The 26,176-nt window shown below is 46.8% G+C and overlaps 1 protein-coding gene across 12 annotated transcripts in view; it reads left to right on the forward strand.

Annotated features, from left to right (window-relative positions):
* The window catches only part of PNPLA1 (patatin like domain 1, omega-hydroxyceramide transacylase), a 62,627-nt gene that overhangs the window by 16,545 nt on the left and 19,906 nt on the right, over positions 1-26,176 (forward strand). For 8 of the 12 annotated variants that reach the window (XR_014232538.1, XM_082346688.1, XM_082346687.1 and 5 more), the window contains exons 2-6: positions 12,021-12,253; positions 13,835-13,900; positions 14,847-15,056; positions 15,913-15,973; positions 23,371-23,940. Coding sequence is in view for 9 of the 12 variants with exons in the window: in XM_082346688.1 (XP_082202814.1) it covers positions 12,021-12,253; positions 13,835-13,900; positions 14,847-15,056; positions 15,913-15,973; positions 23,371-23,940 (1,140 nt within the window). In the remaining 3 variants the exon portion in view is untranslated. Of the gene's footprint in view, positions 1-12,020; positions 12,254-13,834; positions 13,901-14,846; positions 15,057-15,912; positions 15,974-19,505; positions 19,560-23,370; positions 23,941-24,596; positions 24,721-26,176 lie in introns of all 12 variants that reach the window. The other 4 variants (XR_014232539.1, XR_014232540.1, XM_082346691.1 and 1 more) reach the window with 3 other exon arrangements.

Below are 26,176 nucleotides of genomic sequence, written 5' to 3' on the forward strand. Positions count from 1 at the left end.
TGTGTCTCATCCCATCAACTAGATTGTTTGAGCAATCTGACATCTTACGGGTTCCATGGCTCCCACAAACTGCTGGTCCAACAAGAACTGCCTGATAGACTCCTGACAATTGCTGGCCGTTGGGAAGTGTGACACTGAATGTGTCTTTGCAGTTTTTACTTTGGGGTTTACCTGATATAACGTATAATACTAGAATGTCATAGAAGGAAGGTCAGCGAGTCCAACTCCTCCACTTTATGGATGATTGTATTTAGACTTTGGAAGAGGAAGTGACTGGTTGGAAGTGGACCTCACTTAGGCCAGTGGTTTCCAAACTGTGTTCTGAGGAACCCCAGGGTTCTATGGGGGCCAAGGTGGGGTTAGGAAGGGTGGAGCAGGGGAGCAGGGAGAGGACACACATTGAAGCCCTGGGCCCTTACCCCAGCTTCAATGAGTACAACCCTGCTATTGTCCACTCTTTATAAAATTTCTCTTAAACAAAGTGTTCCAATGATTTTTTTTTCTGTGCCTCTCCTGATCTCCAATGATTTTTTTTTTTCTTTTTAAGTTTGAAAGCCACTGTTTGAGTCTAATCTACTTAGTGTGAAGACAGAGAAGTTGAGGACCGGATTCTGGCTGAATTTACAATGATAAAATAGACCATTTGTCCAGTCACTCATTCTAGGTCCTAGGGATCTAGCACCGAACAAAACACTCTGCCCTCATGAAGCTGACATGCTCTTTGTGAAATCAAGCCATAAATAACTAAACATCCAGAAAAATATCAGCATGCATGCTCAAAGAAGAAAATAAAGCAGGTGAAGGGTGTGATGAATGATCAAAGGGTAAAGTTTCAGGTGGGCTGGGTGGGGAGGCCCACTCTGAGGTGGAAGGAAGGGTGGGAGAGCCATGCACTCTGAGAGGGGAGTGTTCCAGGCTGAGATCAGCAGGTGCAACAGCCCTGCACACAGATGTGCTTGCATTCTCAGAAGGAAGACAAGCTGTCTTTCCGGACAGGAAGTGAGTTCCAAAAGGACCTTGCAAAGGAGCTGAGCGGGCCAGAGGACTAGTGGGGATCCCCACCCCACAAATGTGGGCACAGCAGGACCCGGCACAACTCCTCCTGTGGAGGCAGGGGATACTACAGGTGTTTTGGTCTGCCTCCCATGCCTGGTCCAGTGCTGCCTTGGGCAGCTCCTGCCACCCCTCCTGAGGCCCCGGAGCCAAGTGTGGCTGAAGTTATTGTCATTGGCAGGTGGCTCAGGTGTGTTCTGGGTAGTGGACCCACTGGGGCCTCAGGGGCGGATGCTGGGAGGACGACACTGCCTCTGTGAGAAGCTTGACTTTGGTGACTTCTTTCCTCAGTCACCCGTGTGCCTGTCTTTGTCACTCAGTTGAGGGACAAGACACCCCAGGGTTGATGGAGAGCTCATATCCCAGGAACAAGGGGGACTGGGCTGGTGTTCCAGCTCTGTCACTAATCACTGTGGGTCCTCCGCCCACCGGTGACCTGCCTCCCCCTCAGTTTTCCCATCTGTAACTTGGGAGTGGGGACACATCCCTTGGACGTTACGGTGAGGGACAAAAGAAGTCATGGATGTACCTGGCAAAGTGCCTAGCAAATATTCATCACAAAATGTCTTTGATGAATGAATGTTGAATAAATGGATCAACAAGTGAAAAGAAAATGATCTTGAAATAGAAAAGCATAGGTAATGCAGCAGTTTTCAAACTTAACTGAAGAACATCCTAGAGAAGTCATTAAACTTATTAAAACAGACTACTGGACTCCAACCTGGTCTGGTTAATATTTTTTAATACTTTAATTGTGAGCTCATCTGCACAAGGACTTGGTTTTTCTATGGGAATTCTGTGTGGCTTGGGCGGTGGAAGGACTGTCTGAGTTGGTTTGCTTTGGCCCTGGCCAGGCACCCAGGGTTATCAGCAACTCAGGACCAATTTTGATGGTAATCACCCTGCAGGTTGTGTCAGTTCAAGCTCTAAACCACAGGTGATACAGGCTTGGGGCTTTGCGTTTTTATGGGAGACTTTGTGTTGTTTCACCCAGAGCCCTGCTCAGAGACAAGCCATTGGCACGTTTCATTGGCCCAGCAGCTGTTGGAGGGTCCCGGCTTTAAGCAGCATCTCAGTTCAACTGCCCCTCACACAGCCCAGAATGACAGGCCCTGTGGCTGCCAGTTTCTGGTCTAATAATCACAGCATCAGCTTTCTCTCTCATGACACTGGCTTTCAGTTCCTTCTTCATTTCTGCTCTTTCTTGTGAAGTCAACCATGTCTCATGATTTTATTTTATATCATGCTCTTTGTTCTGGTTGTTGTTGTTGATGATGATGATGATGATGATGATATTGTTCCTAAAGCTGGAGAGGTTCCTTTTTAGCTTAGCACTCTATTACTGGAGCTAGAAGTCTCTCCAAAGTTCTTTAAGACATGAGTAGAACCACCAGTTTTTCCTGTTGCAGGCGTGTGTGTGTGTGTGTGTGTGTGTGTGTGTGTGTGTGTGTTGCCCAGACATAACCTGAAGTTCAGCCCAGGCTGCTAGGTGCACTTTCAGAATCAAAATATCCTCATCAAAAATCATTCCCGGAGTTCTTTATCTGCCTGAGATGACAGCGTTTTCTGTAGAATTAACTGTGCTCTGATTCACATCTTAGTGTCACACTAATAATACTATTTATCAGGTGCTTGGAATGTGCCAGGTACTTTGCCCAAAGCTTTGCATGAACCATTTACTTTTATCTTCTCACAATCCTATCAATTAGATACTTTTTTTATACCTATTTTACAAAGTGGGAAACAGGCGTTCAGAGAGATTAGCTAACACGATGAGCCAAGACTGGAATCTTTCTTCATTTCTACATTTCTATATCCTCTCTAATCATGATTTCAGAATTGCTTTGCAAGCAACACCCCATCTTTCCTACCAGACTCCATGGGCCAAGCAATCATTTGCACATTGGTTAAGAAAGTGAGATCAAATGACATGATGTATGCAAAAAAAAAAAAAAAGTTTTTGTAAAATGTACAGAAATGACATTGCTGGGTGGTCGTGGCTGTACCTCCTACTACTGTGATGGAATCAGTATCTGTCAGTTCACTGAAAGTAACTTGTGTTTTACATGTTTAACCTCTCAAACCAAAGGGATAAAAATTTATTTTACCCAAACGATTCCTTGGACTCAAGTAGAAGACAACTGAATGGAAAATCGAATGATACTCTGAATGTGTTGGTTACACATTAGAAACATCTAACTATTTGGAAAGCCAGTCATGCAGGTGACCTATGTTGATTCATTCCTCTTAAATCAGCAGGTGTTAACTGAGTCCCTGCCGAGTGTCTGACAGCCTTGGTCGATCTATGGGTTTTTTTCACTTTTTTTTTTTTTGGCCACACGGCATGTGGGATCCTAGTTCCCCGACCAGGGATCGAACCTGTGCCCTGTGCAGTGGAAGCACCGAGTCCTAACCACTGGACTGCCAGGGAATTCCCTGTTTTTTCTTTCTTTCTTTTTCTTACTTTAATAATAATTAACTTGTTATTCTGGAATAATGATAGATTTACAGAAAAGTTGCTGAGATAATACAGATAGCTCCATACATCCTTCACCCAGTTTCCCCTAATGTTGCCATCTTATATAACCACAGTACATTTGCCAACCCTCAGACATTAATATTGGTACATTAGTATTAACTATAGGTTTCACCAATTTTTCTACTGATGTCCTTTTTCTGTCCCAGAATCCAATCCAGCATCCCACACTACATTTGGTGGATCCATTTTTAGTCCAGCTCACTTAGAGAGTATTAAAATAGCGATGTTTTCTTTGCTTCTCTTTGGGATCAAATTCTAATTCCATTTCTAATTCTACAGGGAAAAGAAGCAGACAAATGATAAACAAATCTCCAGGCTGGTTTGACTCTCATTTGAATTAGGAGTTGACTCATCAGTCCTGAGGGTAACTCACCTCTGTCCTCCTGAGATGAACACGTAAAGAAAAAGCTCCTCTTCAGCCCCAGCTCAGGGTCTCGTGTCCATTAATGGAGGGGCAAGAGTTAGGACCAGGCTTGACAGAGCAAACTGCTCGGTCAAGCCCCAAGTCCGGCTGAGTCACTGAAGCATTCCACCTTCCTGACCACCAGTTGGGAAGAGTCCCAGCAGTCCAATAGAGAAGATACTCTTTGATCTCCTCCTTCAGTTCATTCGTTCTTTACCATTCATTATTAATTTATTCAGCAAACATTTATTAAGTCCCTACAGTGTGCCAGGTACTGAATTAAGTGCTGGGGGTATAACAGGAGCAAAACAGAAATATGGAACATTAAATAGTTCTTTAATTTATTCTTGAATACCTACTAAGTGTTCAACACAGAGCTAGGTTTGGCCACCCCTCGAGGCATCTTAGTTCCCCGACCAGGGATCGAACCCGTTCCCCCTGCAGTGGCAACAAGGAGTCTTAACCACTGGACTGCCAGGAAAGTCCCAGGAGAAGGGTGTTCTTGATACAGGTCCTGTCCTCAAGGAATGCACTAGCCAGAGAGACAGGACAGACCACTGAAGGCAGCCTGAGATAAATGGTGCAGACGGTACGGGGAAAGAGAGAACTAACAGCGAGGGTGATCAGGGAAGGCTTTAAGGAGAAAGCCCAGATCTTAAGCTGGGCTTTATGGTGAAGTCTGCATAGATAGGAAAAAATAAGTAAGTAAATAGAAGTTGTGTAGCAGGAAGAAAAGCAGGATTGTGCACTTTGTGTTTACCGATGAGAGAAGAGATTGGCCTGGCTTGAGAAGGGTCTCTGGGTGTGCGGACAGAGGAGCGTATGTTTGAAGATGTGATTTGAGTTCTGTTGCTCTAAAGAGAGTCTTCCTGTCTCCCAGGGACATCTGAGCCCTTAGGAGTTGTGCCTAAACTAAATCCTAGAAAGGCAGATCCCAAGAGCCTTTGTAGAGCCACCCCGCTCCCCCTACCTCACCGTGGGAACTGGAGGCTCTGGAGTTGAGGGGCGTGTCCCTGGTGGAGGCAGTGAGCTGTGGTGGAAAGAACACTGTCTTTGGGGCCCTCAGGAGTTAGAGGCCTAGCTCTGCTGTTTTCCAGTGTGTGACCGTAGCCAATCTACTGGCTGAGCTTCTGTTTCCTCATCTGTAAAGAGGAGATAGCCACAGTACCTACCTCAAAGGGGTGTCATGAAGATTACATGAAACTATGAGGCCTCAGAACCTGGCACAGCACCTGGCACCAAGGAGGTACCAAAGAGTGGTAGTCAGTAAGAGCAGTAAACAGCTGGTGGAATCGAAACCTGTGGTTCCATGAGAACTTCAAGACTCATGTAATGTAGACGGAGGTCTATGTAGGTAGGTAGGTAGGTAACAGACCCCACCAACTGAAGTCTTGGACAGTTGGGGCAGTGAATACTGCCAGTCAGCAGAAATGAACTTCAACTATCAGTGGTTCTGAAAGAGGGAGGCATGGGCATTCCTCTGTAGTGGTCCCCTAATTTGGGCAAATCTCAAATGAGGAGGTGCTCTGAGATGGTCTTTTCTCTTTATAGCAGAGGCTCACCTGGAGGTCCCCTGACCACATACACACAAACACACACACACATATACACTAAGACTGTAGAGTGACTAGTTCACAACATTTGCATTATCCCAGTGTCCCCTCAGTAGTTCAGGGAGAGTCTGTAGGGTAGGATAGGCTACAGCCTGGAGGGGTGCAGTATTGGTTTCTACCTTGGAGCAGAATCCCAAATGGACTTCTGGGTCCACCAAAGAAAACAGAGAGAGAAGAGCAGGGGCAATGGCCCTGAGAACTTTGTGAGGTTCCAGAGAACTTTCTAGATACATTCTCTCTGCCTGTTTCATCTCAAGGTAATCAGTAGATCCTTCAGTGGAAAGTTGTGGAGATTGTGTCCAGATTCTGGGGGAGAGGCACACGGGGGCTGAGTGAGGCCCCAGGCCCTGAGAAAAAGCTCCGAGGGCACCTTGACAGGAATCCAGGTGAGGAACCAGTGGCAGGCACTGCTGTTTCCATGGCAACCTGATGTAAGATGATTTGAACTTTTTACACCAATTTTTTGGTAAACTCTTATGGTTAGGAAAAGGTCTCTGTGGAATATTGTTATTATCCATAAGAAGTATTGTTTTTGTTTATTGTTTTTTGTTTTACTAAGTGCTTACGAAGTCAGAGTTGTTTTGCTTTTGGCTAAAGCCAATAATGCATTCAGAACAGAGAAGGAAAATGTGAGTTTTGTCATATATTCTAGTTCCAGTTTCTGCTAACATAGACAGCATGACCTAGGGTATATCCAGCCTTTATTCATTTCTCCATTTAGCCAGCTAGCCAGCCATCCAGCCACCCATTCAGCCATATTTATTGAGCTCAACCTTTATCCTGAGCTAGGTTTTTACCTGTAAAATGAGAGAATTAGTCTGGTTTAGTATTTTTGACCTAGGCTCCTAGATCCTTAGGAGTTTCAGGGCTGCGCTTTCAGGGCCTTCTTTCCTAGGGTTGGCTGGGGCAATTGGGCCTGAGACCCCACTTGCCTTCAACCCAGAACAGCCCTGTTTTTAGTTGTTTTGTAATACACATTAGGTTTTCATTTGAGATTTCTTTTGAACGGAGGCTCCTTGGCTGAAAAATCGCCGCCCCGGAGGGTCTCTATGGAACTTCCAGTGGTGCAGTGGTGACACTGCAGCTTCAAGCCAATTTTTTTTTCAATCAGTGCCCTTGCAGTGTAGGATTTAGAAATAAAATGGTGAATCAACCAGTTCCCCACCCCCCTCCCGCACAGGCACTCGCTGTCTCTGTGAGGATAAACTGAGATTACAAGTGTGAAAACCTGCTTGGGTAAACGACTGTTGTTAAGATAATACTAACAATAATTATCATAGTGGAGTCGGGCAGTCAAGATATACCCACAGGGAAATACAGCCTATAATTCAGCCTACAAGTAGGGATCAGGTAAAAGCAGTTGACTCCCAGGGTCTCCACACAGGGACTCAGAGAATTGCATGGCTTTCCTGGGAACGCGACTCTGCTCGCCAACGCCTCCACAGAGGCTGCTGAGCCCCCTGATTCCCTGGTGCCCACCGCTCCCGCAGGTGGGGGAGCAGGGCCGCAGTGAGAGGGGCCTCACGGTGATTGGCTGAACTGGAAGTTGTTGCTAGGCTACCAGTCCGAGGCAGACTGGGGCCTCTAGTCCCATCCTCCACTGCAGATTCATCCTGCACAGCCAATTTAATTCGGGCACCCTGTGAACGAGATCCCCAGCAGTTTAAATTGTCAGCTGCCAAGTGCCCATCTTTCTAGGATTTAACACTTAGCAAGAGGCTACGTGAGGGACGGAAAGAGAAGCCCTGTTTTTACACTCTGGGTCACCTTGAATAGCTTCTTCTCTCTCTGGGCTGCAGTGTCCTCCCTTGATTTCTGATTTCATTCATTTATTCATTATTCATGCATGCATCTATGTTTATTAAGTACCTGCCATGTTCCATGCACTATATCAAGTGCTAGGGACAAAGGGATGAATGAGATGGAGGCCATCCTTGCCCTCATGAAGGGGGAAACATTACGCACTGAAGCATACAAGTGAGATAAACACATATCTATTTCCTTCCTTCCTCGTCAATTTTACTAAGCCCCCCTTTTCCCCTACTAAATCTGTAGGGTCCCCCAAGTTGACAGGGTAAGGAGTGCTGCTGCCAACCATGCCTAAACTACATTACACGTCACCCATACCCTTACCACTCCCTGAAACCGGGGTACATCCTCTCATCTCCACAGTGCTTTTACTTTGTTCTCTTGAACCCACAAGTGAGCCTCAGTGCACCTTGATAAAGATGTGGGGCGGAGATCATTGTCCCCTGTTCAGATGAGAAAGCTGAAAGCCAGAAACATCAAGAAGCCCTATCCATGGTCACATGGAGAATTACTGGCATAACGAGTATTGAGCACTTACTATGTGCCGGCTCTTAAAAAACTATCTTCCTCATAACAACCCAGTAAGGTAAGTATTATTATTATTCCCATTTTATAGGTGGCAAAATCGAGGCTGGAAGAAGTTATTTGACTTGCCAGTGGTAACCCAGATAGTATGTGGCAAAGCTGGGATTTGAACCAAATCTCCCTGGCTCCAAAGCCTGAGCTTTTTCCAAGAAATGGGTCTGGTCACAGAAAAGAGTCTCTGAGTGGCTGACACTGGAGTGGCTTCCACATGCCCTTCAAAACCTCCCAGTCCCAGGATCTTATTTAATTTCCTGCTGAAGTTCTTGGCACAATAGGCTCGTAAAACCTGGTGAACTGGCCACATTTATCAATATAGTTAACTCTGTTATCTATCCATCTATCTGTGATGATCTTGCCTTCAAGTTTTTATTGGGTAATTAAGTCAAGTAACTCTTCCCTGTAAGCATCTCCATCGCTTGCTTTGTTGGGTTTTTATTTTCCTATGTTCATGTACTGAACAAACACCGAGCACCCACCAAGTGTTGTGGGAGGTTTAGTGGGTGTAGGTGAGTGGGGCCCATCCCTCCCCTTGAGGAGTTCCCAGCTTAGAGCAAAGTTTCTGAAGGGTCTTCCATGGGCAAAGTGCAGTGATAGGCCATGGAGAGAGGAGGACCACAAACACCTGCCCTCAGAGAATCTCCTGGGTTTGGGAGACAGACCCGCAATTAGATTATAGAAAGGTGTGAAAGGAGGTGGGAGGGAGCAGAAGTGGATGTGGTAAGTGTGGGCTGGGGGTGGAAGCAGCCCGCCTTGAGTTCCCACAGTGCTGCTTTTAAATCCCAACTTGCTCTGGCCACTGTGGGACACTGTGTCTCAGAGCCCAGCAGCCTGCAGCTTGGAAGGAGGCCTTTAAATGGGAGAAGGTGCTGGAAAGAACAGAGATGTGTAAAGAAACAAGCTAAATTTATCCTTCCTCGTAGACCCCCAGCAATTGCTATGCTTAACACCTGACTTTCTATCAACAGAGACTTGTTTAACCAGAAGGTTAGTTGTTTTTCTCTGAGAAAGAGACAGAGGGGAAGAGAGAGAGAGAGAAAGAGATAGAGACTCTGAAGACAGAGATGCACAGAAAGACACCTGAGGAGAAGCAAGGAGAGACAGAGATAAAGGCATCCTTTGGTACACAGCCCCGGTGAGCAGCAGGAAAGAATACTAAACTGGGCACCTGAGTGGGAGAAATCAGGCAATCTCCCGCCCCCTTCCTCCCTGTCTACCTTGCTAATTTCCAGATAGCACCATTTTTCAGATGTAAGTATATAGGAGATGTCTGTGTTATCTTGGCCACTGCTTTGTCCTTGTCACCCGCTACCACCCCTATATAGCTGAGAGTTGACTGTAAGTGGATAATATACAAAAGCAATGATTTAAGTAAGTATTATAAGACTAAATATGCATGCCTTTGACCTAACATTCCCACCTCCAGGAATTTATCCTACAGAAAATAATTAAGGACACAGGCAAAGAATTTAGCAAGAGATTATTCATTGCAGCGTTGTTTAGAAAAGCAAGGAAACTAACTAAATAGCCAACCCCTGTTGGAGACCTGCTCAATAAATAATGGTATAACCTTACAATAGGTGTCCGTACTGCTTGTAAATTGGGTTATAAATGGTTACTTATTGATGTGGAAAGACATGATTTATTAGGTGAAAAAAGCAAGTTACAAAATAGTGTATACAGTGTGACTCCATATAAGTATTCTTATAAGTAAGAATAAATATAAAATATATAGTCTAGGAAGACATAAACCGAATGTTAATCTCTGGGTGGATGGATTCTAAGACATTAAAATTTTTTTCTTTTTGCTTATCTGCATTAAAAAAATTTTTTTTTCCCACAATGAACATGTATTTCTTGTGCAATGAGAACAAATTTCCTTCCAGTGGTCCCAGCAAGCACCTCCTGCTGGGAGTCCAGGAGTGTACGGGCAAGCTGAATCAGGTGCTCCTGGCTCTGAGGCATTGTGGGAAAGGCCACCAACCCTTGTGAGGCCACTTCAAGCTGCTCATTAAGAATTTCCAAAACAGCGGGTCCCCACCCTGTTTCCACTCGCCATCCTGACTGGTCTTGCGAGCAAGAACTCAGTGACCCAACACCTTGGTATCAAAATGCTCAGTTGCTTCATAACCGACTGGTGGGTTGGCTGCCGCCCTCCCTTGAGGCAAAACAGTTTGTACAAGTTGGTACTTGGTAAAGCTAACCTTGCTAAAACTGCGGGGCCTTCCCAGCTAGCCAGGAGCACCCTTCCCTGTAAGGGAGTGATGGCTAAGGCGCTGTGTTGAGCAGGTCAGCCCCTACTACACAGAGGCAGCTGTGATTCTGAACGTTGGAGAGAAAAAGCCATCACCATGGCAACCCAGGCTCGCTCAGCCTCTGGGATCAGTCCAACACTCAGGGAAAGAAGGTGGAGTCTGGAGTCAGAACAAATACTGCCTGGCTGTCTGACCTCGGGTAGGACACTTAGCTTTTCTCTGCCTCAGCTTCTACACCTATAAAATGATACGAAAGTTCCTTATCTTACCAGCTCCCCGGATTAATGAGGAATAATCTGTGAATGGTAAAATGCAAGAGGAGTAGAGCATCCCTAGCTTTGGTTTGTCCCCAGATTGCTGTGTGTGACCTTGGGCAAATCACTTAAACATTCTGTGCTTCAGATGCTCTATTTGTAAACAGGAAAGTAACGTGCACTGTGATGGCTTCTCAGATTTATTGTCAGGTGCCCATGAGAATCCCAGGATCTCAGGTTTGGAAGGAATCTTAGCCCTTACCACGCATGCAGGAATCCCTTTGATAAGTTCTTTGACCGAGGTACTTGTCCTGCCTCTGCTTGGTTACCTCCAGTGGCAAAGAGTTCATGACCGCACAACTTCCCAGGTAGCTCTTGCTGCATGACACTAATTGTAAGAAAGTTCTTCTGTATATGATGTTTTACAATTAAATATTTGTTTAAAAAATTAGCAGTTCTTTTCAGAGCTATTTCTACTCCTGATGTTCCCAGTGGGTTTGCACAAGGTAGAAATTAACAGCAATTGGCCAGAGGCAGGTACAGGCCCAGCTCTGAAAGCTTTTACCTTACTGTAGCAGAAGGAGTATGGGTTCCGGGGTCACACACTCTAGGTTAAAATCCCACTTTGTACACTTACTAGAAGGTTGACCTTGGGCAACTTATATTAGCTCTCCGAACCTCAGTTTCCTGATCAGTAAATGGGGACAGAAACACCTACCTCACAGTATTGCTGTGATAGCACTTCTTATTAAGCTTACAACTCTAACTTCCCTGGTAGAATTCTGGGGATTGTGGGGGGCAGGTGGGTTACACCTTCCTCTGCCAGCCCTTGGACAACGCAGCTGCCCTCCAAGCCCCATCTGGCACGTGTAGGCCCTTATGTGCCCAGGCTGTGCTCCTCTCAGAAGGAGAAAGAAGGTTTATCTCGCCCTCCTGGGAACCCCTGCAGCACAGCTTTGGGTCTGTAATTTAGGGCCTTCTCCCTCTCAGGCCTGTACCGGGGGCCATAAAAGGAAGATGATGCAATGGCTTCAAGACCAAGTTCACCCCTCCCTGTAATTCCCCTGCCTCAAGGTCAGCAGCCCCACAGACTTCGCCAGCGCTAAGCAAGCATCCCAGGGTGTCACTTGTTGAAGGCTTTCAGCCGTATTTAATGGGAATCTCATATGGGGCCAAAAGCCTCTAAGACTCGAAAGAATGCATGCAGTCTGGTGGTGGACTTCAGGCATGGTGATAGGGAAAGCTATCTGGGGTAGAAAAGTGGTCCTCTGCTTCAATAGGAAGGAGTCAGGACGCCTGACTAGCTGTGGGCTCTCTGGAGCCAGTGACTTCGTTCCTCCATGCCTTGCTTCCCTTGTGTGCAGAATGACAGGTTGATGCCTGAGACCTTCCCTGCCTCAGAATTATAGGTCTCCCCATTTGTTGGATGCAGGATGAGATGGCGAAATCGCCCTTGACCTCTTTTTGCCATGAGGGCCGCTGAGCTCCCGCTCCTCTCTGCTTCCTCCACAGATGAGTACCTCCGAGTCCTCAATGTGGGTGTGGCCGAGGTGAAGAAATCCTTCTTGGGGCCCTTGTCCCCGTCCTGTAAGCTGGTGCAGATGATGAGGCAGTTTCTGTACCGGGTCCTGCCTGAGGACTCCTACAAGGTCGCCACGGGGAAGCTCCACGTGAGCCTCACCCGGTTCACGGATGGAGAGAGTGTTGTGGTTTCAGAATATACATCCAAGGAAGAGCTCATCGAGGCAAGGGGGTGGGACCTGGGAATAACGGTGGGGCCAGGGAGTGGGGCGGGGCCAGGGATAAGGGCGGGGCCAGGGAGTGGGGGCAGAGCCCAGGGAGTTAGGGCAGGAAAGGAGAGGCTGGCTCTGCTTCTCTTGACGGGCCTCTGGGATGGTCCACTTGTCTGCCTCACTTCCTTCCTTCTACTTTCTGCTTCCCTAGTTTTTCCCTCCCTTCACCCTCCTGGCATCTATCTCTCTGTGTCAGGCACGCCGTTAGACAAGATGGACCCAGAGACGCCAAAAACTAATCAGACTTGCTCACCATCCTACACTTCAGCACTCAGAGTCTGCCTCCTTTTGCCTCTGTCTTGCCCTCTGCTCTAATCCTGCAGCTTCTCAGAGGCCCGTTTGTATTACCAACAGAGGTCCCATGGCTCCTCTAGGGCCTGGACTTCAGTGTTTCCCCACTAAATTACTCCCAGTTCGTGGGAACAGCTTCCCTCTGCCCCCTCTCTTCCGCTGGTCCTTGATAAAAAGGATTGTGTTATCACTAAATGGGTTAACACTTAGGAAAGGGGATTCTGACAGTGCACTGTTCTAAGCTCATTAATATACATTTTAGTTATGACTTATTATTGCTGGAGAGTGCTGTGGATATGTCCAGTTTTCTTTCAGGACAAGAGCTGAGCTGCATGACCCTCCACCCATATTTCCACTCCCCTCCCCTCCTCTGAGTACAAGACCCTCGCCACCCATCCTCACATCCCCACACTGGCATGGCCTTGATCCTGGGGGTTGGGGATGAATAGGCAGGGACATGGATATCTCCTCCAGCTACCTCATGTCCCCTGGGTTTATTAGCACCCAGCTCTTCAAGACTTTTCTCTCCCCAGCCCTCTCCCACCACCTCCCACTCTTACCCATGCCAACCAGAGCAAATCACACAAAGCAGGCCTCTGTGTCTGCACCTGCCATGCCTCCTGCCTCGTGCCGGATGCCCTTCCCTCCTTCCCACCCCACTTCACCTGCTTGGTGAGACTCCAGTCACTCCTGCCAGGGAACTTTCCTTCATCACCTGCCTGCCTTGCAACCCCTGGGTTGGGTGCTTCTTCTTTGGGACCACGACGCCCATGCTCACCTCCATCACAGCACCTGTCACCCCATGTACTGTCACCTACTTGCCTGCTCCCCCTCTGAGCATTACAGCACCTGTCACCCCATGTACTGTCACCTACTTGCTTGCTCCCCCTCTGAGCATTCCCAAGGGTAGGCATCTCACCCTCCTTTGATTCCAGGCCCAGGCCAGACACATTAATGGTTTTTGAATCCCATCGGATTCATGGAAATTTGGTGCTAGAAGGAACCCTGGAGATCATTGAGGCCACTCTCTCCCTTTAAAACTGGGACATCCGGCCCAGCCTGACCAAGTAGGTTACCAAGGATCCAGCCAGGAGCTGAACTTGGGGCTCCACTTCCCAGGGCAGTGACTCCACCTTGGGTTTAAGGAGGGCCAGGCTGATGGTGGGCCAGATGCCCGCAGGTGATCCCTCCCCACCCAGCCCCCAGGCCTTGGGCATCTCAACCCTGTTCTCTCCCCCACAGGCCCTGTACTGCAGCTGCTTTGTCCCTGTGTACTGCGGCCTCATTCCTCCAACTTACCGTGGCGTGGTAGGTACCTCAGTGTGGGAGGGGGGGTGAGCTGGGATCCAGGGGTGCCTCAGGGCCCCTGTGACCCACATTTGGGAGGTGTGGTCTCAGAATTCAGTGGCAAGACCAAGAATTGAAAAGGTCCTTGTGGTTTCCTACTCTGAATTCCCAGCGTAGATAGATTTCTGGGGCTTTAAGAAGACCTTCTCCCCCTAAGTTGGGCTTCTCTCTGGACCCACCAACACATTACTGAACCCAGCAAGTCAAGGCTCCACAGGTTTGCCAGACTTCCCCAGCAGGAAAATCCAGCAGGTCTGAGACTCTGTACCTCTAATCAACTTCAGCTGATGCCAGTGCTGCCGGCCCACGGACGACACTCTGAGTAGGAAGATTTAACCCATGCCCCCTCCTCATTTTATGTATAGAGAAAATGAGATCCAGAGATTAGGAATCAGCTAATAGATGGACCCCCGTATTGCATGTCATTCATTTAATTTGCAGGCACCCAGAGAGTTAGAGCCTCAGTGTCTGTGATCCTTTGTTCACATCTGAGGAAACAGAAGTCCCAAGAGGGGAAGGGACTTGAGGGTAGACACAGGGTGGTCAGGGGTGCTCTGGAGGGTGTTGTGGGTGTCTGACCTCAACAGAGGGAGGCAGCTTGGACCCAGGGCAGTCTGGAGGAGGGATATTTCGCAACCTGCTCAGACTCACCACTTGTGCACCTTCTCAAAAGGCCCTGTGGATGAGCTCCTTTCCCCGGCCCTGCCCTCAGACACTGAGGGACTCCACGAGGGGTAACGTGACAGGGAAGCATTCACTCCTGCTTCATCCAGAGTGTGGATGCCCCCGGACCTCGGTGTCAAACCTTCTCCCAAGGGACCCATTTCTTTGCTCACCCTGAGTGGGGGAGAGGACCTATGACCCCAGATGAGCATTTCTCACTCTGCCTCCCGCCTCCGCCCTGCAGCGGTACATCGACGGGGGCTTCTCGGGCATGCAACCCTGCTCCTTCTGGACGGACTCCATCACCATCTCCACCTTCAGTGGTCAGCAGGACATCTGCCCGCGGGACTGCCCCGCCATCTTCTGTGACTTCCGCATGTTCAACTGCTCTTTCCAGTTCTCCCTGGAGAACATCGCCAGGATGACCCATGCCCTGTTCCCCCCAGACCTGGTGGTAAGAGACAGGAGGGACCTGGGGGGTGGGCAAGGAGAGCCGGAAAGGGTGATGGGGGCTGGAGTGGGATGGGGGAGCCAATGAGGCCCACTCAGTCCATCTCAAATGATCCCTTAAACTTCCTCCTAAAGCTGTATCCCAGCCTTGCTGCTACAAGGGCCCTAAGTGCTCCCAGCCTCAATTTTCTCCCCTGTAAAATGAGATGATCTCAGAACCACTGATAGCAATGTTGGCTGGACTCTCCCATTTTGACATGCAATGTGGGTTCAGCAAACTATGGCCCAGGGGCCAAATCCAGCATATGACTTGTTTTTATACAGCCTGTGAGCTAAGAATGGACTTTCTATTTTTAAAGCATCGTTTAAAAACATTAAAAAAAAAACAAGAAGAAGTGACAGAGACTATATGTGGCCTACAAAGCCCCAAATATTTACTGTTTGGCCCTTTACAGAAGAGGCATTGTGGGCATAACTGGTGTAATCCTCCAGCATCCTCTGTGATAGATACTGTTATTATTCCCATTTTACAAGTGAAGAAACTGAGGCTGTGAGAGGTTGCATTCACACAGCCACCCAGCCAATAAGTGGCAGCACTGGGATTTGAACCCAGTCTCCAAATGCTGCTCTTTATACTGTCCAAATGCACCTTCTCTGGTTCTACTATAAACATCGCACCCTCTCCAGCCCAGGGAAAGCTGATGATCAGCTGTTCTTAGCAGGTGGTGAAGGATGGGAACATTTTGAAAAGCTCATCATATAAAGCTTAAGAGCAATGAAAGCAGCTGCTTTGGGAGAGGGGACTATGGGTCTCTCTGTTGCTACAGTCTTAGTTATTTTCCTGGTGCCCCACCTTGCAGATCCTGCACAATTATTACTACCGAGGGTATGAAGATGCCGTTTCGTACTTGAGGCGGCTGAGTAAGTACCATGTGGCGCCCCGAGGAAGAGGAGGAAGATGGGGCAAAGACAGGAAGTAAAAGGGCTGGATAGAGGAGCATTTCCCCCCAGTTTGGGAACTGGAGGTGCTCTTCACCCAAGAGAGCTGGAAATGGGCACAGGGACCTGACAGCCTTCATTGTCCAGATGTTACTGTGGCCAGAAATTACGACCACTGTGGAAAAGGGGCTTTAGGTTAACTGATGGGACAGTGTCTAGGGCTTTTGTACAAATGTATTTCTGAATTTAAAAACTATGCTTAGGAAATACATAGCTCATATCTCCCTGGAGCATTCCATTCTCATATCATTACATTTTCTTGCATTTTATTATCTTTCCAATGAAACAGTATTGTTAATGTAGAACTAGATGTGACTAGTTTATGTTTGTGTGAGACTTTTGAGTGACATATTGATCAACAAATGAGAGAGAAGAGCCCTTGCCCTAGGTTGGTTTGGAAAGCATGGTCCCACCCCTGTGTATCCTCTGTGCATTATCTGGGTGGAAGAAAGACTCCAATGGCATGCACTAAACACTCTAACTCCATGAAGGCCATGCAAACATCTTTGTTAAAAAGAAAGAAAAAATGCTTTTCTATATTTAGAATTAATTCCATAGAGCATATTTCCAGAAAAAAGGAATTTCTGTATCAAAGGGTGTTTACCTAATGTTATATCATAAATTTTTTTCCATGTTGCTGTATAGTCTTTGTAACTGGCTTTTTGGCACCTGTATAATATTCCATCACAGTTGTACAGAATACTTTGATCATTCTTTGAGTTTCCAAATGTTCACTATTATAAACAATGCTGTGGTGAACTTTTTGTGTATGTAGCTTAAAAAATATATTTAAGGAGTGAGATTAAGGGGTTGAATGAGGTTTTTCTTGTAAGATATGCGCACTTTTTTTCTTCAAAATTGCTTCCTGCTGGGACTTCCCTGGCAGTCCAGCGATTAAGACTCTGTGCTTCCACTGCAGGGGGTGCAGGTTCAATCCCTGGTTGAGGAACTAAGATCCTGCATGCCGCGTGGTGCAGCCAAAAAATTGCTTCCTGCTTTCCTAAGCTCCCCTGTCCTAACTCTTTACTTTCTCCTGGGTCCATTCTCCCGACTAGGGGTGTAGGGAGCAGGAGCACAGGATGGAGAGAATGTGGGCTCTGGAGGCAAGTAGCCCTGGGCCAGGGTCCCCATCCCCCAAGCTGTGTGAGCTCCAGGAAATCACTCTCCCTCTCTGAGTCTTGGTTACAAATCTGTAAAAAGGGTTTAGATCCTGCTTTTTGACACACCAGCTATGTGACCTTGAGCAAGTAATTCATCTCCTGGGGCCTGTTTTCTCATCTGTACAAGGTGGCTGACGGTGGAACCTACCTCTGAGTTTTATTCCTAGCCACGGTCAATCCAGTCCACTGCCCCCTCTGACCTCAGGGACAGGCCCCTCCTCTTACCTCTCTGCAGACAGACCCCTCCTAACCCTGACTGTCCCCTGACAACTGCCCCATCTTCCACATTTTCACAGGTGACAGCTGTGAAGCCGAGCCCCCGGTGTCCAACAGGAGGATGACCTGAGGGGTGTGGTGGTGGTGGAGCTGAGGTCTCACCTACAGAGCTTAGGGAATAGGAAGGTCTGGCTAGGGCCTGTGGTCCTTTCTGCCCCAGGTGGGGAGCCCCTCCATTCTTTCCTCAGTGATGGTGTATATTGAGGGCTTGAGGTTTGGGGATCCCCTGATTTGTTTCTTGGATCTCGGTGCAGACACCAACTCCCTGCCCCAGGAAATCCCGCTACACCTCAGATTGCAGCCCGCCTACCTGGCTGCCTCCATACCTGTCTCTCCCCTAGAACTTTTCCTTTCTCTTCCTCTCAGGGGAAGCCCTGGGAAGACTTACAAAGTGGGTTGTTAAGCATCTCTAGTCTCCCCCATTTCTCAGTAGCCCCTTATCCTCTCACCCTCCCCCCTTCCACCCTTAGCTGGTGTGGACATTTTCACAGGTATGAACGGCAGTCTTAAACCCGAGGATGAAACTCTAATAGTAGCATTGCAGGCAACCACTCCTGAATTGGGGCAGTATATGGAGGATGGCAGGTTTTCCCCAATGGCCCTGGAATCACTCCAAGTAGGAACAGACACAACTCATAAGGGAGAAAAAAACTCATGCTGGCTGCCAGCTGTTTTTGCTTCCTCTTCCAATTTGCAAATGTGTGCGTGGCTTTCTCAGTGCAAGTTTCAGCTCCAGCACCTAAATCCTCTTGGGTTTGGTGGGCCTGGAGTTTTCTCCCGGCACCAGATGCAAGCAGGAAATACTGACATAGCCTGAGAAATCCCCACCTACCATCTGGGAACAGAAAACAGAAGTCTGCTCCAGCCTCCTGCCTGCTTTCTGAAAGGGGGTCAACTCAGGTAGGAAGCCGCACCTGCAAGGTGTCACCCTCAACTCCTCCGCTCACATCCTGGCATCCTCTTTCTCCTCCCTCCTAAGGGTTCACATCTACCTAATTATTCCTGCCACCAGGTGAGCCTCCCTCTCCACCCTTGGCCTCCCCGACAGCAGCCTTCTACCAAAGGGAAGGACACGGCTTGCTGGCATCCTTGAAAATCCATATTCCACACACAGACACATGTACATGGGCGTTGAGTGAGGTTGGAGCTCAGAGGATGCCATGTCTGAAATATCCATCCCATATCCAGCCATGCCCGGCCACACTGACCTTCCTCCCTCCCTTCCTCCCAATCACAATTAGGTAAGTTTTGACACAGACACAGACACACAGACACAGACACAGACACACACACCTGTGAAACCAGCACCACAATCAAGATAGGGAACAATCCATCATGCCTGAAGTTTCCTCATGCCCCTTTGGGATCCCTCCCACCTCCCCTCATCCCACCATCCCCAAGCAAACCCTGATGTCTTTCTGTCATTATAGATTAATTTGCATTTTTAGAGTTTTTGATAGATGAACTCTTATAGTATGAATTCTTTTTTGTCTGCGTTCTTTCACTCAGCATAATTATTCTGAGATTCACCCATGTCATTGCATGGTATAAATAGTTCATTCCTTTTTGCATTCCAATCCACTGTATGAATATACCACAGTTCATTTATCCATTCACCTGTTAATGGGCATTTAAGTTGCATCCAATTTGGGGCTGTTACGAATAAAGCTGCTATGTACATTCATGCATGAATTTCTGTATGGACAAATGCTTTCATTTCTCTTGGGTAAATACCCAGGAATGGAATGACCCGATCATATGGTGGATGCATGTTTAATATGTAATATATATATGTCTACAAATATATGTATAACATATAATATTTTAATATAAAATGTAATGTATATAATTGTAGTAAAACACACATAACATAAAATTTACCGTCTTAGCCATTTTAAGTGTACAATTCAGTAGTGTTAAACATACACTGGTGTGCAACCAATCTCCTGAACTTTTCCATCTTGTAAAAATGAAACTCTACACCCATTAACCAACTCTCCTTTTCCCCCACCCCCTAGACCCTGGCAACCACCATTATATTTCTATGAGTTTGAATACTTTAGGTACCTCATGTAAGTGCAATCATAACAGTATTTGTCTATTTGTGACCGGTTTATTTCACGTATAACGTCCTCAAGATTCACGCATGTTGTAGCATGTGACAGGATTTCCTTCCTTAAGGCTAAATAATATTCCATCGTGCATATAGAGCAGATTTTCTTAATCTATTCATTCGTCAGTGGACATTTGGGTTGCTTCCACCTCTTGGCTATTGTGAATAATACTGCAATGAACATGGGTGTGCAGATATCTCTTCGAGATCCTATTTTCAATACTTTTGGATATGTATGGACTGAGAAACATACCCAGAATGTATGTCTAACTTTTTAAGAAGTTACCAAATTGTTTTCTAGAGTGGTTGTACCATTTTACATTCCCAACAGTGAATGAGAATTCCAGTTTCCCCACATTCTCACCAACACTTGGTATGGTCATTCTTTTTAATATTAGCCATTCTAATAGGTATGTGGTAGTATCTTATTGTGGTTTTAATTTGCATTTCCCTAATGACTAATGATGCTGAGCATCTTTTCCTTGGCTTATTAGTTGTTCAAATATATTCTTTGGTGAAGTGTCTGTTCAACTCTTTTGCCCATTTTCCCCTAGACCTTTAATAGGCTTTATTTTTTAGAATCATTTTAGATTTACAGAAAAAATGTGAAAATAGTACAGAGAGCTTCCATATACTCCACATCTAGGTTTCCCTATTGTTTTAGGTCTCATACTTGTTAGATGTTATAGCATGGTACACAAATCATTTGGTGCATAGTATGGTATATTGTTTACAATTAGTGAACCAATGTTGATAATTCGTTACAAACTAAAGTCCATACTTTATTCAGATTGCCTTAGTTTTTACCAAATGTCCTTTTTCTGACCCAGGATCCCATTCAGGATCCCTCATCACATTTAGTTGTGCTGTCTCCTTAGGCTTCTCTTGTCTGTCACAGTTGCTCAGACTCTCCTTGTTTTTAATGACCTACTGGCCAGATATTTTGTAGAATGTCCCTCAGTTGGGATTTGCTTGGTGTTTTTCTAATGATTAGACTGGGGTTGTGGGTTTGCGGGGGAAAGACCACAGAGGCAAAGTGCCATTCTCATCATGTTATATCAAGGGTACATGCTGTGAGGTGGTGTTTGTCAGGTTTTTCCACTGTAAATCTACTCTTCCTTTCTATACTGTGCTCTTTGGAAGCAAGTCACTAAGAAGTAGGGAGTTATTCTCCATTTCCTTAAGGGCCGAGTATCTACAGAAATTATTGGGAATTCTTCATCATGAGAGATGTGTCTCTTTCTCCACCTATTCAATCATTTGTTTACCTATTCAATCATTTGTTTATATTAGTATGGACTCGTTGATACTTATTTTATACTGTGGGTTATTACTCAGTCCTACTTTATTTATTTTGTTACTCTAATTGTTCCACCTTTGGCCATTGGGAGCCCTTACAATTGACTCTTTTGCCCATTATTTTTATTTTTTATTTTTATTTTTTTGGCCGCACCACACACAGCTTGTGGGAGCTTGTGGGATCTTAGTTCCCCAACCAGGGATAGAACCTGGGCCCTCAGCAATGAAAGCGTAGAGTGCTAACCACTGGACTGCCAGGGAATTCCCATCTTTGGCCCATTTAAAAAATGGAATTGTTTGTTTTCTTGTTAAGAGCTTTTATGTATTCTAGATAAATGCCCTTTATCAGAAATATGACTTGCAAATATTTTCTCCCAGTCTGTGATTTCTCTTTCCAACTCCCTAACAGTGTCTTTTGAAAAGGAGAAGTTTATCATTTCGATAGGGTCCATATTAAATTTTTTCCTTTGTGGATCATGCTTTTGGTGTCTTTATCTAAGAAATCTTTGCCTCACCCAAGATCACCAAAAGCCTTTCTCCTTTGTCATATTTTCAAAGTTGATTTGGTTATTCTAGGTCTTTTGTCATTTTACATGAATTTTAGAAATGGTTTGTGAATTTCCACACAGAAAACAATCACACTATGTTTTTCTTGTCAACCTATTCTCTCATCCTCTGCAATTACCACCTCAAACCTTCTGCTCCTGATTTCCAGCCTCCTACCCCACCTGACTTCCTACTTCACAGGAAAAACCAAAATCATGAGAGGGGAGTTCTCTCAACTTTGTACCACCAAATATACAGACTCACCTTTCCCCGACCCCCTCCTTCTTAGCATATGAAAGGAAGCGTCCCTCTTCCTGTCTAAAGCTCACCCAACCACCTGGGCTCAGACACCATTCCAATCTCAGGATTCTCTAGTTTTCCATTATTCCCTCTCTCTCCAACCTCCATCTCTCAACTGGATCCTTACCAGCAACGTTTAAATCTACCCCAGGCTTGTCTGTTTTAGAAAACTTTCCCTGGGTTCCCCTCCCCACCTCTCCTGATCAATCCTGGCTCCTTCCTCTTCTCACTCTGCTTTTCCTCCCTAGGCCAACTCCTCCACTGCCACCGTTATGGCTTCAGTTACCATCCATAGGTGGGGCTCCCAAATATATATCTCTAACCCTCATCTCTTCTCTGAGATCCAAACACATATATCCGGCTACCCACTTGTCATCTCTCCTTGGACATCTCAAAGGCCCCCTACACTCAACATGTCTCCAAAACAAACTTCACTCTCCCCACTTCTCCCCAGACCCACCCCTCCATGGTTGTATTCTGAGCCAACGGCACTGACATTCATCCAGTTGTGTAAGCCCGCCCTCCCCGTCTGTGGAAAAATTGTCTTCCTCAAAACTGGTCCCTGGTGCCAAAAAGGTTGGGGACTGCTGGTGTAAGCCACATCCTTCCCCTCACCCCCGAATCAATCCATCGTCAGTTCTCATTTATTTTACCTCCTAAGCAGAATCCTCTATCTCCTTCCAAGGGGAAGCCCCACACACCTCTCTCAGAACCCTGACAGGGTGCCCTGGGTCCCCTCTTGCTTTCTCAGTGAGTCTCTGCACAGCAGCCAGAGTGATCTTGTCAAAACCAGAGACAGGTCTTCACCTCTCTGCTCATAAGTCTTCATGGTCTCTATGAAAACCAAGGGTCTTTGATGCCACCTCTAAGCCCTTGCATGGTCTGGCCCCTGTGGCCTCCTCAGCCCCATCTCCCATCACAAGTATCCCCACCCCTGTTCCACCTACACTGACCTTGCAGGGTCTTGGCTTCCTCCTGCTCCCTCGAACCTGTGACCTTTGTGTGTGCTGTTCGCTCTGCCTGAAATGCTCCTCCTCATCCCACCCTGACCACCCCCTGGACCTCTCCCCTGTCACGTCTCAACTCAAATATCACTCCCTCTGGGAAGCCCTCCCTGCTCCCGTCTCTTCTAGTACCACATTCTTCACTTCCTAGCACTTGTCTTGGTTAAAACTTGAGGTTATTGGGGTGGTTAGTGCCTGCCCCCAGGCTAGACTGTAAGCTCCAAGAGGCCTATTTTTGTCTCCTTCAACTCCTCAGTGCCTGGTATAATGCCTGGCACATATTAGATGCTCAATAAGTATCCATTGAATAAGTGGATCAATACACAATCAAATATTCAATATGAATTCAAGTAAGTAAAGAAAGGCCTTTGAAAAGCACTAATCCAGGAGTTCCCTGGTGGCCTAATGGTTAGAATTCTAGGCTTTCACTGCTGGGGTTCAATCCCTGATCGGGGAACTGAGATCCTGCAAGTTGTGCAGCGCAGCAAAAACAGAACAAAAACAATGAAAAGCACTAATCTTGTTTATGAGAATAATTTGGGAAACCATTTTTTGCAAATACTATGCTGATGCCAGGGGTTAGTAATGCCACCTGTGCCCCCATGCTGTTGTTTTTCCTAGATGCTGCTTACCTTAATTCTCCTTCCAAGAGAGTGATTTTCCCCTGGGTAGAAGTGTACTGCCAGATAGAACGCGCCCTTGGCAATGAGTGCCCTGAAAACTGTCAACCAAGCCTCCAAACAGAGCGGGCCAGTCCAGAAGAATCCAGACAACTTCACACACAATGGGCTCCCAAAGGGGAAAGAAAAGGTGGCCGTGGTCCACCTCTGTCCCCACCTGTGCAGACACCTGAATCCACATGTGAGTGGCCTGTGGAGTCACCTGTTTCACCACCTGCATCGCCACTGGCCTCATCACCATCACAGTCTCCAACTGACTTGCCACCTGTATCACGCCCAGCTGTGCACTTCCTCCCCAGCTCAACACCTGGGCTGTCACCTGTATCACCATCACAGCAGGTACAACTGACTGGATCACCATCCGGATCCCCACCCCCCCAGTCATCTATGTCATCCAGGACGTCCCTGGGGCCTTCCGCTGTGGGGACATCGCCAACATTGCCCCAATGTTCCTCTTCAGCAGCACCTGCACAGCCACCTGTGGAGGAACTGGGCCCAGAACAGCCCCAAGGTATGGACCCTTCTGGCTTCTCACAACTTCCTCATGTCTGGAGCCCGTTGGCAAGTGTGTAATGACATGGTTGCTGGTAACCGTTGCTTTAGAGGGGTGCCTTGGTGAAGTTAGCCCATAACTTTAGCGGCTCTACTTGCTATGAGGACAGACCACCACGAGAGGGCAGTGTACTTGACATTTGGGGTTTTTCTTCTTTAGTCCAGTGATTCTCAAAGTGTGCTCCCCAACTAGCAGCAATAGCACCACCCGAGAAGTTGTTAGAAATGAAAATTCTCAGGCCCTACCACATACCTACTAAATCACAAATTCTAGGAGTGGGACCCAGCTGTCTGCATTTTTTACAAGCCCTCCACATTTGAGAGCGGCTGTTCTAGTAGATTTTTTATTGTGAAAGCTGCTGTGCCAGGGCAATGCTACTCAAAAAGGGGTCTGTGGACCAGTGCCAGTCCCTGTATTATTTGTTACTAGTTCACAATGAAATGAGTACAGAAAGTGAGAACAAGCACTTAGAAATGTTTATAGCAATACAGTAGAGCCATGACATCCAAGAGCTTGGTCATTTTCCTACTAATTCATTTATATTGTATTTCACAAAAGCGCTAGTCCATTATGGATTGTAAATAGTATTTTAAAAAACTGGTTCTTTACTACAGGTGAAGCACCTCTCTGGGAGCTGCAAAGATGAACAGCTCTTAATTCCTCACTCTCAGGAAATCTCCCCTCCAACAGAGGGAATGGCATGGATACCAACCTCAAAAATGCAAAAAGAATTCTTAAGTACTATATAACTAACAAAAACAGTGTTGAGGGTATTCATAGAGAATAAGATCACATCTCTCTGGGGAGATAAGGAAGGCTTCTTGGAGGTGACAGGTGATTTGAAATGGGCAAGATTTTGACAGTTGTGGTTTGTGGGATCCGACAGAGTAGAAAGAACATTTCAGATTTTGTTTATTCCAGAGGCTCAGGTGCAGAGAAGGAAAGTGCAAGGTACATTCAGGATGAAAAGGATACCTGTTTGGCCACTGTGGGTGGTCTGGGTGGGGACCAAGGCAGAGGGGCCCAAATGATGGACCGAAGCCAGGTGGTAGGGTCCTCATGGTCCACCAGCCAAGCTTCCATAGTTATTACGATAAACAGTAGCACACATTAGCAAGGTTTCCTTCTTTGTGGATCTGCCCCAAGTCAGGGGTGACCCCCCTTTCTCTGGAATAGGTTCACTTTGTCTTTTTTTTGTTTTTCTTTTCTTTTCTTTCTTTCTTTTTTTTTTTTTTTTTGAATAGGTTCACTTTGATTCTTTTTTTTTTTTTTTTTTTTAATTTATTTTTGGCTGCGATGGGTCTTGCTGCGAGTGGGCTTTCTCTAGTTGCAGCGAGTAGGGGCTACTTTTCGTTGAGGTGCACGGGCTTCTCATTGTGGTGGCTTCTCGTATTGCGGAGCACGGGCTCTAGAGTGCAGGCTCAGTAGTTGTGGCTCACGGGCTTAGTAGCTCTGCGGCATGTGGGATCTTCCCGGATGAGGGCTTGAACCCATGTCTCCTGCTTTGGCAGGCAGATTCTTAACCACTGTGCCACCAGGGAAGTCCCACTTTGATTCTTTTAACAATGAGACAAAAATATCAGAACATTAAGAGTCAGAAAATTGTTCAAAGTCTTTCACCTGCTCTCTTCTTCCCTGTTACATGAAATGCATTTATTTTATGTTACCGCACCTGTACTTAAAGGCAGCCATCTTCAGGGGCCTGAGAACTTCTGGGCCCAGAGCTGGCATTCCTCACTCATATTGGGGGTGGACAGAGGGTATGGATAGCCCAGTGATTCTCGACTGCAGGCCATATTACCCCCCAGGAGACATTTGGCGACATCTGGAGACATTTTTGGTTGTCACCAAGTGGGTAACGTCTAGTTGGGAGAGGCCAGGGATGCCGCTAAACATCCTGCAATGCTCAACCCCTATAACAACGAATTGCCTGGCCCTTAGCGTCAGTCGTGCTGAGGCTGAGGAATCCTGCTGGAGCCTCCAGCTGGTCTCAGCAGTGACATCCTAGGCCACCTGTAGGAATTGGGCAGAGTGGAGCCCCAGGGGTTCATGTTAGCCGTCGTTTGACAGTGGCCATGTTGTTGTTGGGGGCGGGAGGTGCTGCAAAAAGTCCCAGGAAAATCCATAAACAAAGGAGCCACAAATAGATTTGGGAGAGTGAGGGATATCCAGCAGGTCCCCAAATGAAAGAAAT

Source organism: Balaenoptera borealis, assembly GCF_965194805.1.
Source record: "Balaenoptera borealis genome assembly, chromosome: 12".
NCBI classification, from domain to species: domain Eukaryota; kingdom Metazoa; phylum Chordata; class Mammalia; order Artiodactyla; family Balaenopteridae; genus Balaenoptera; species Balaenoptera borealis.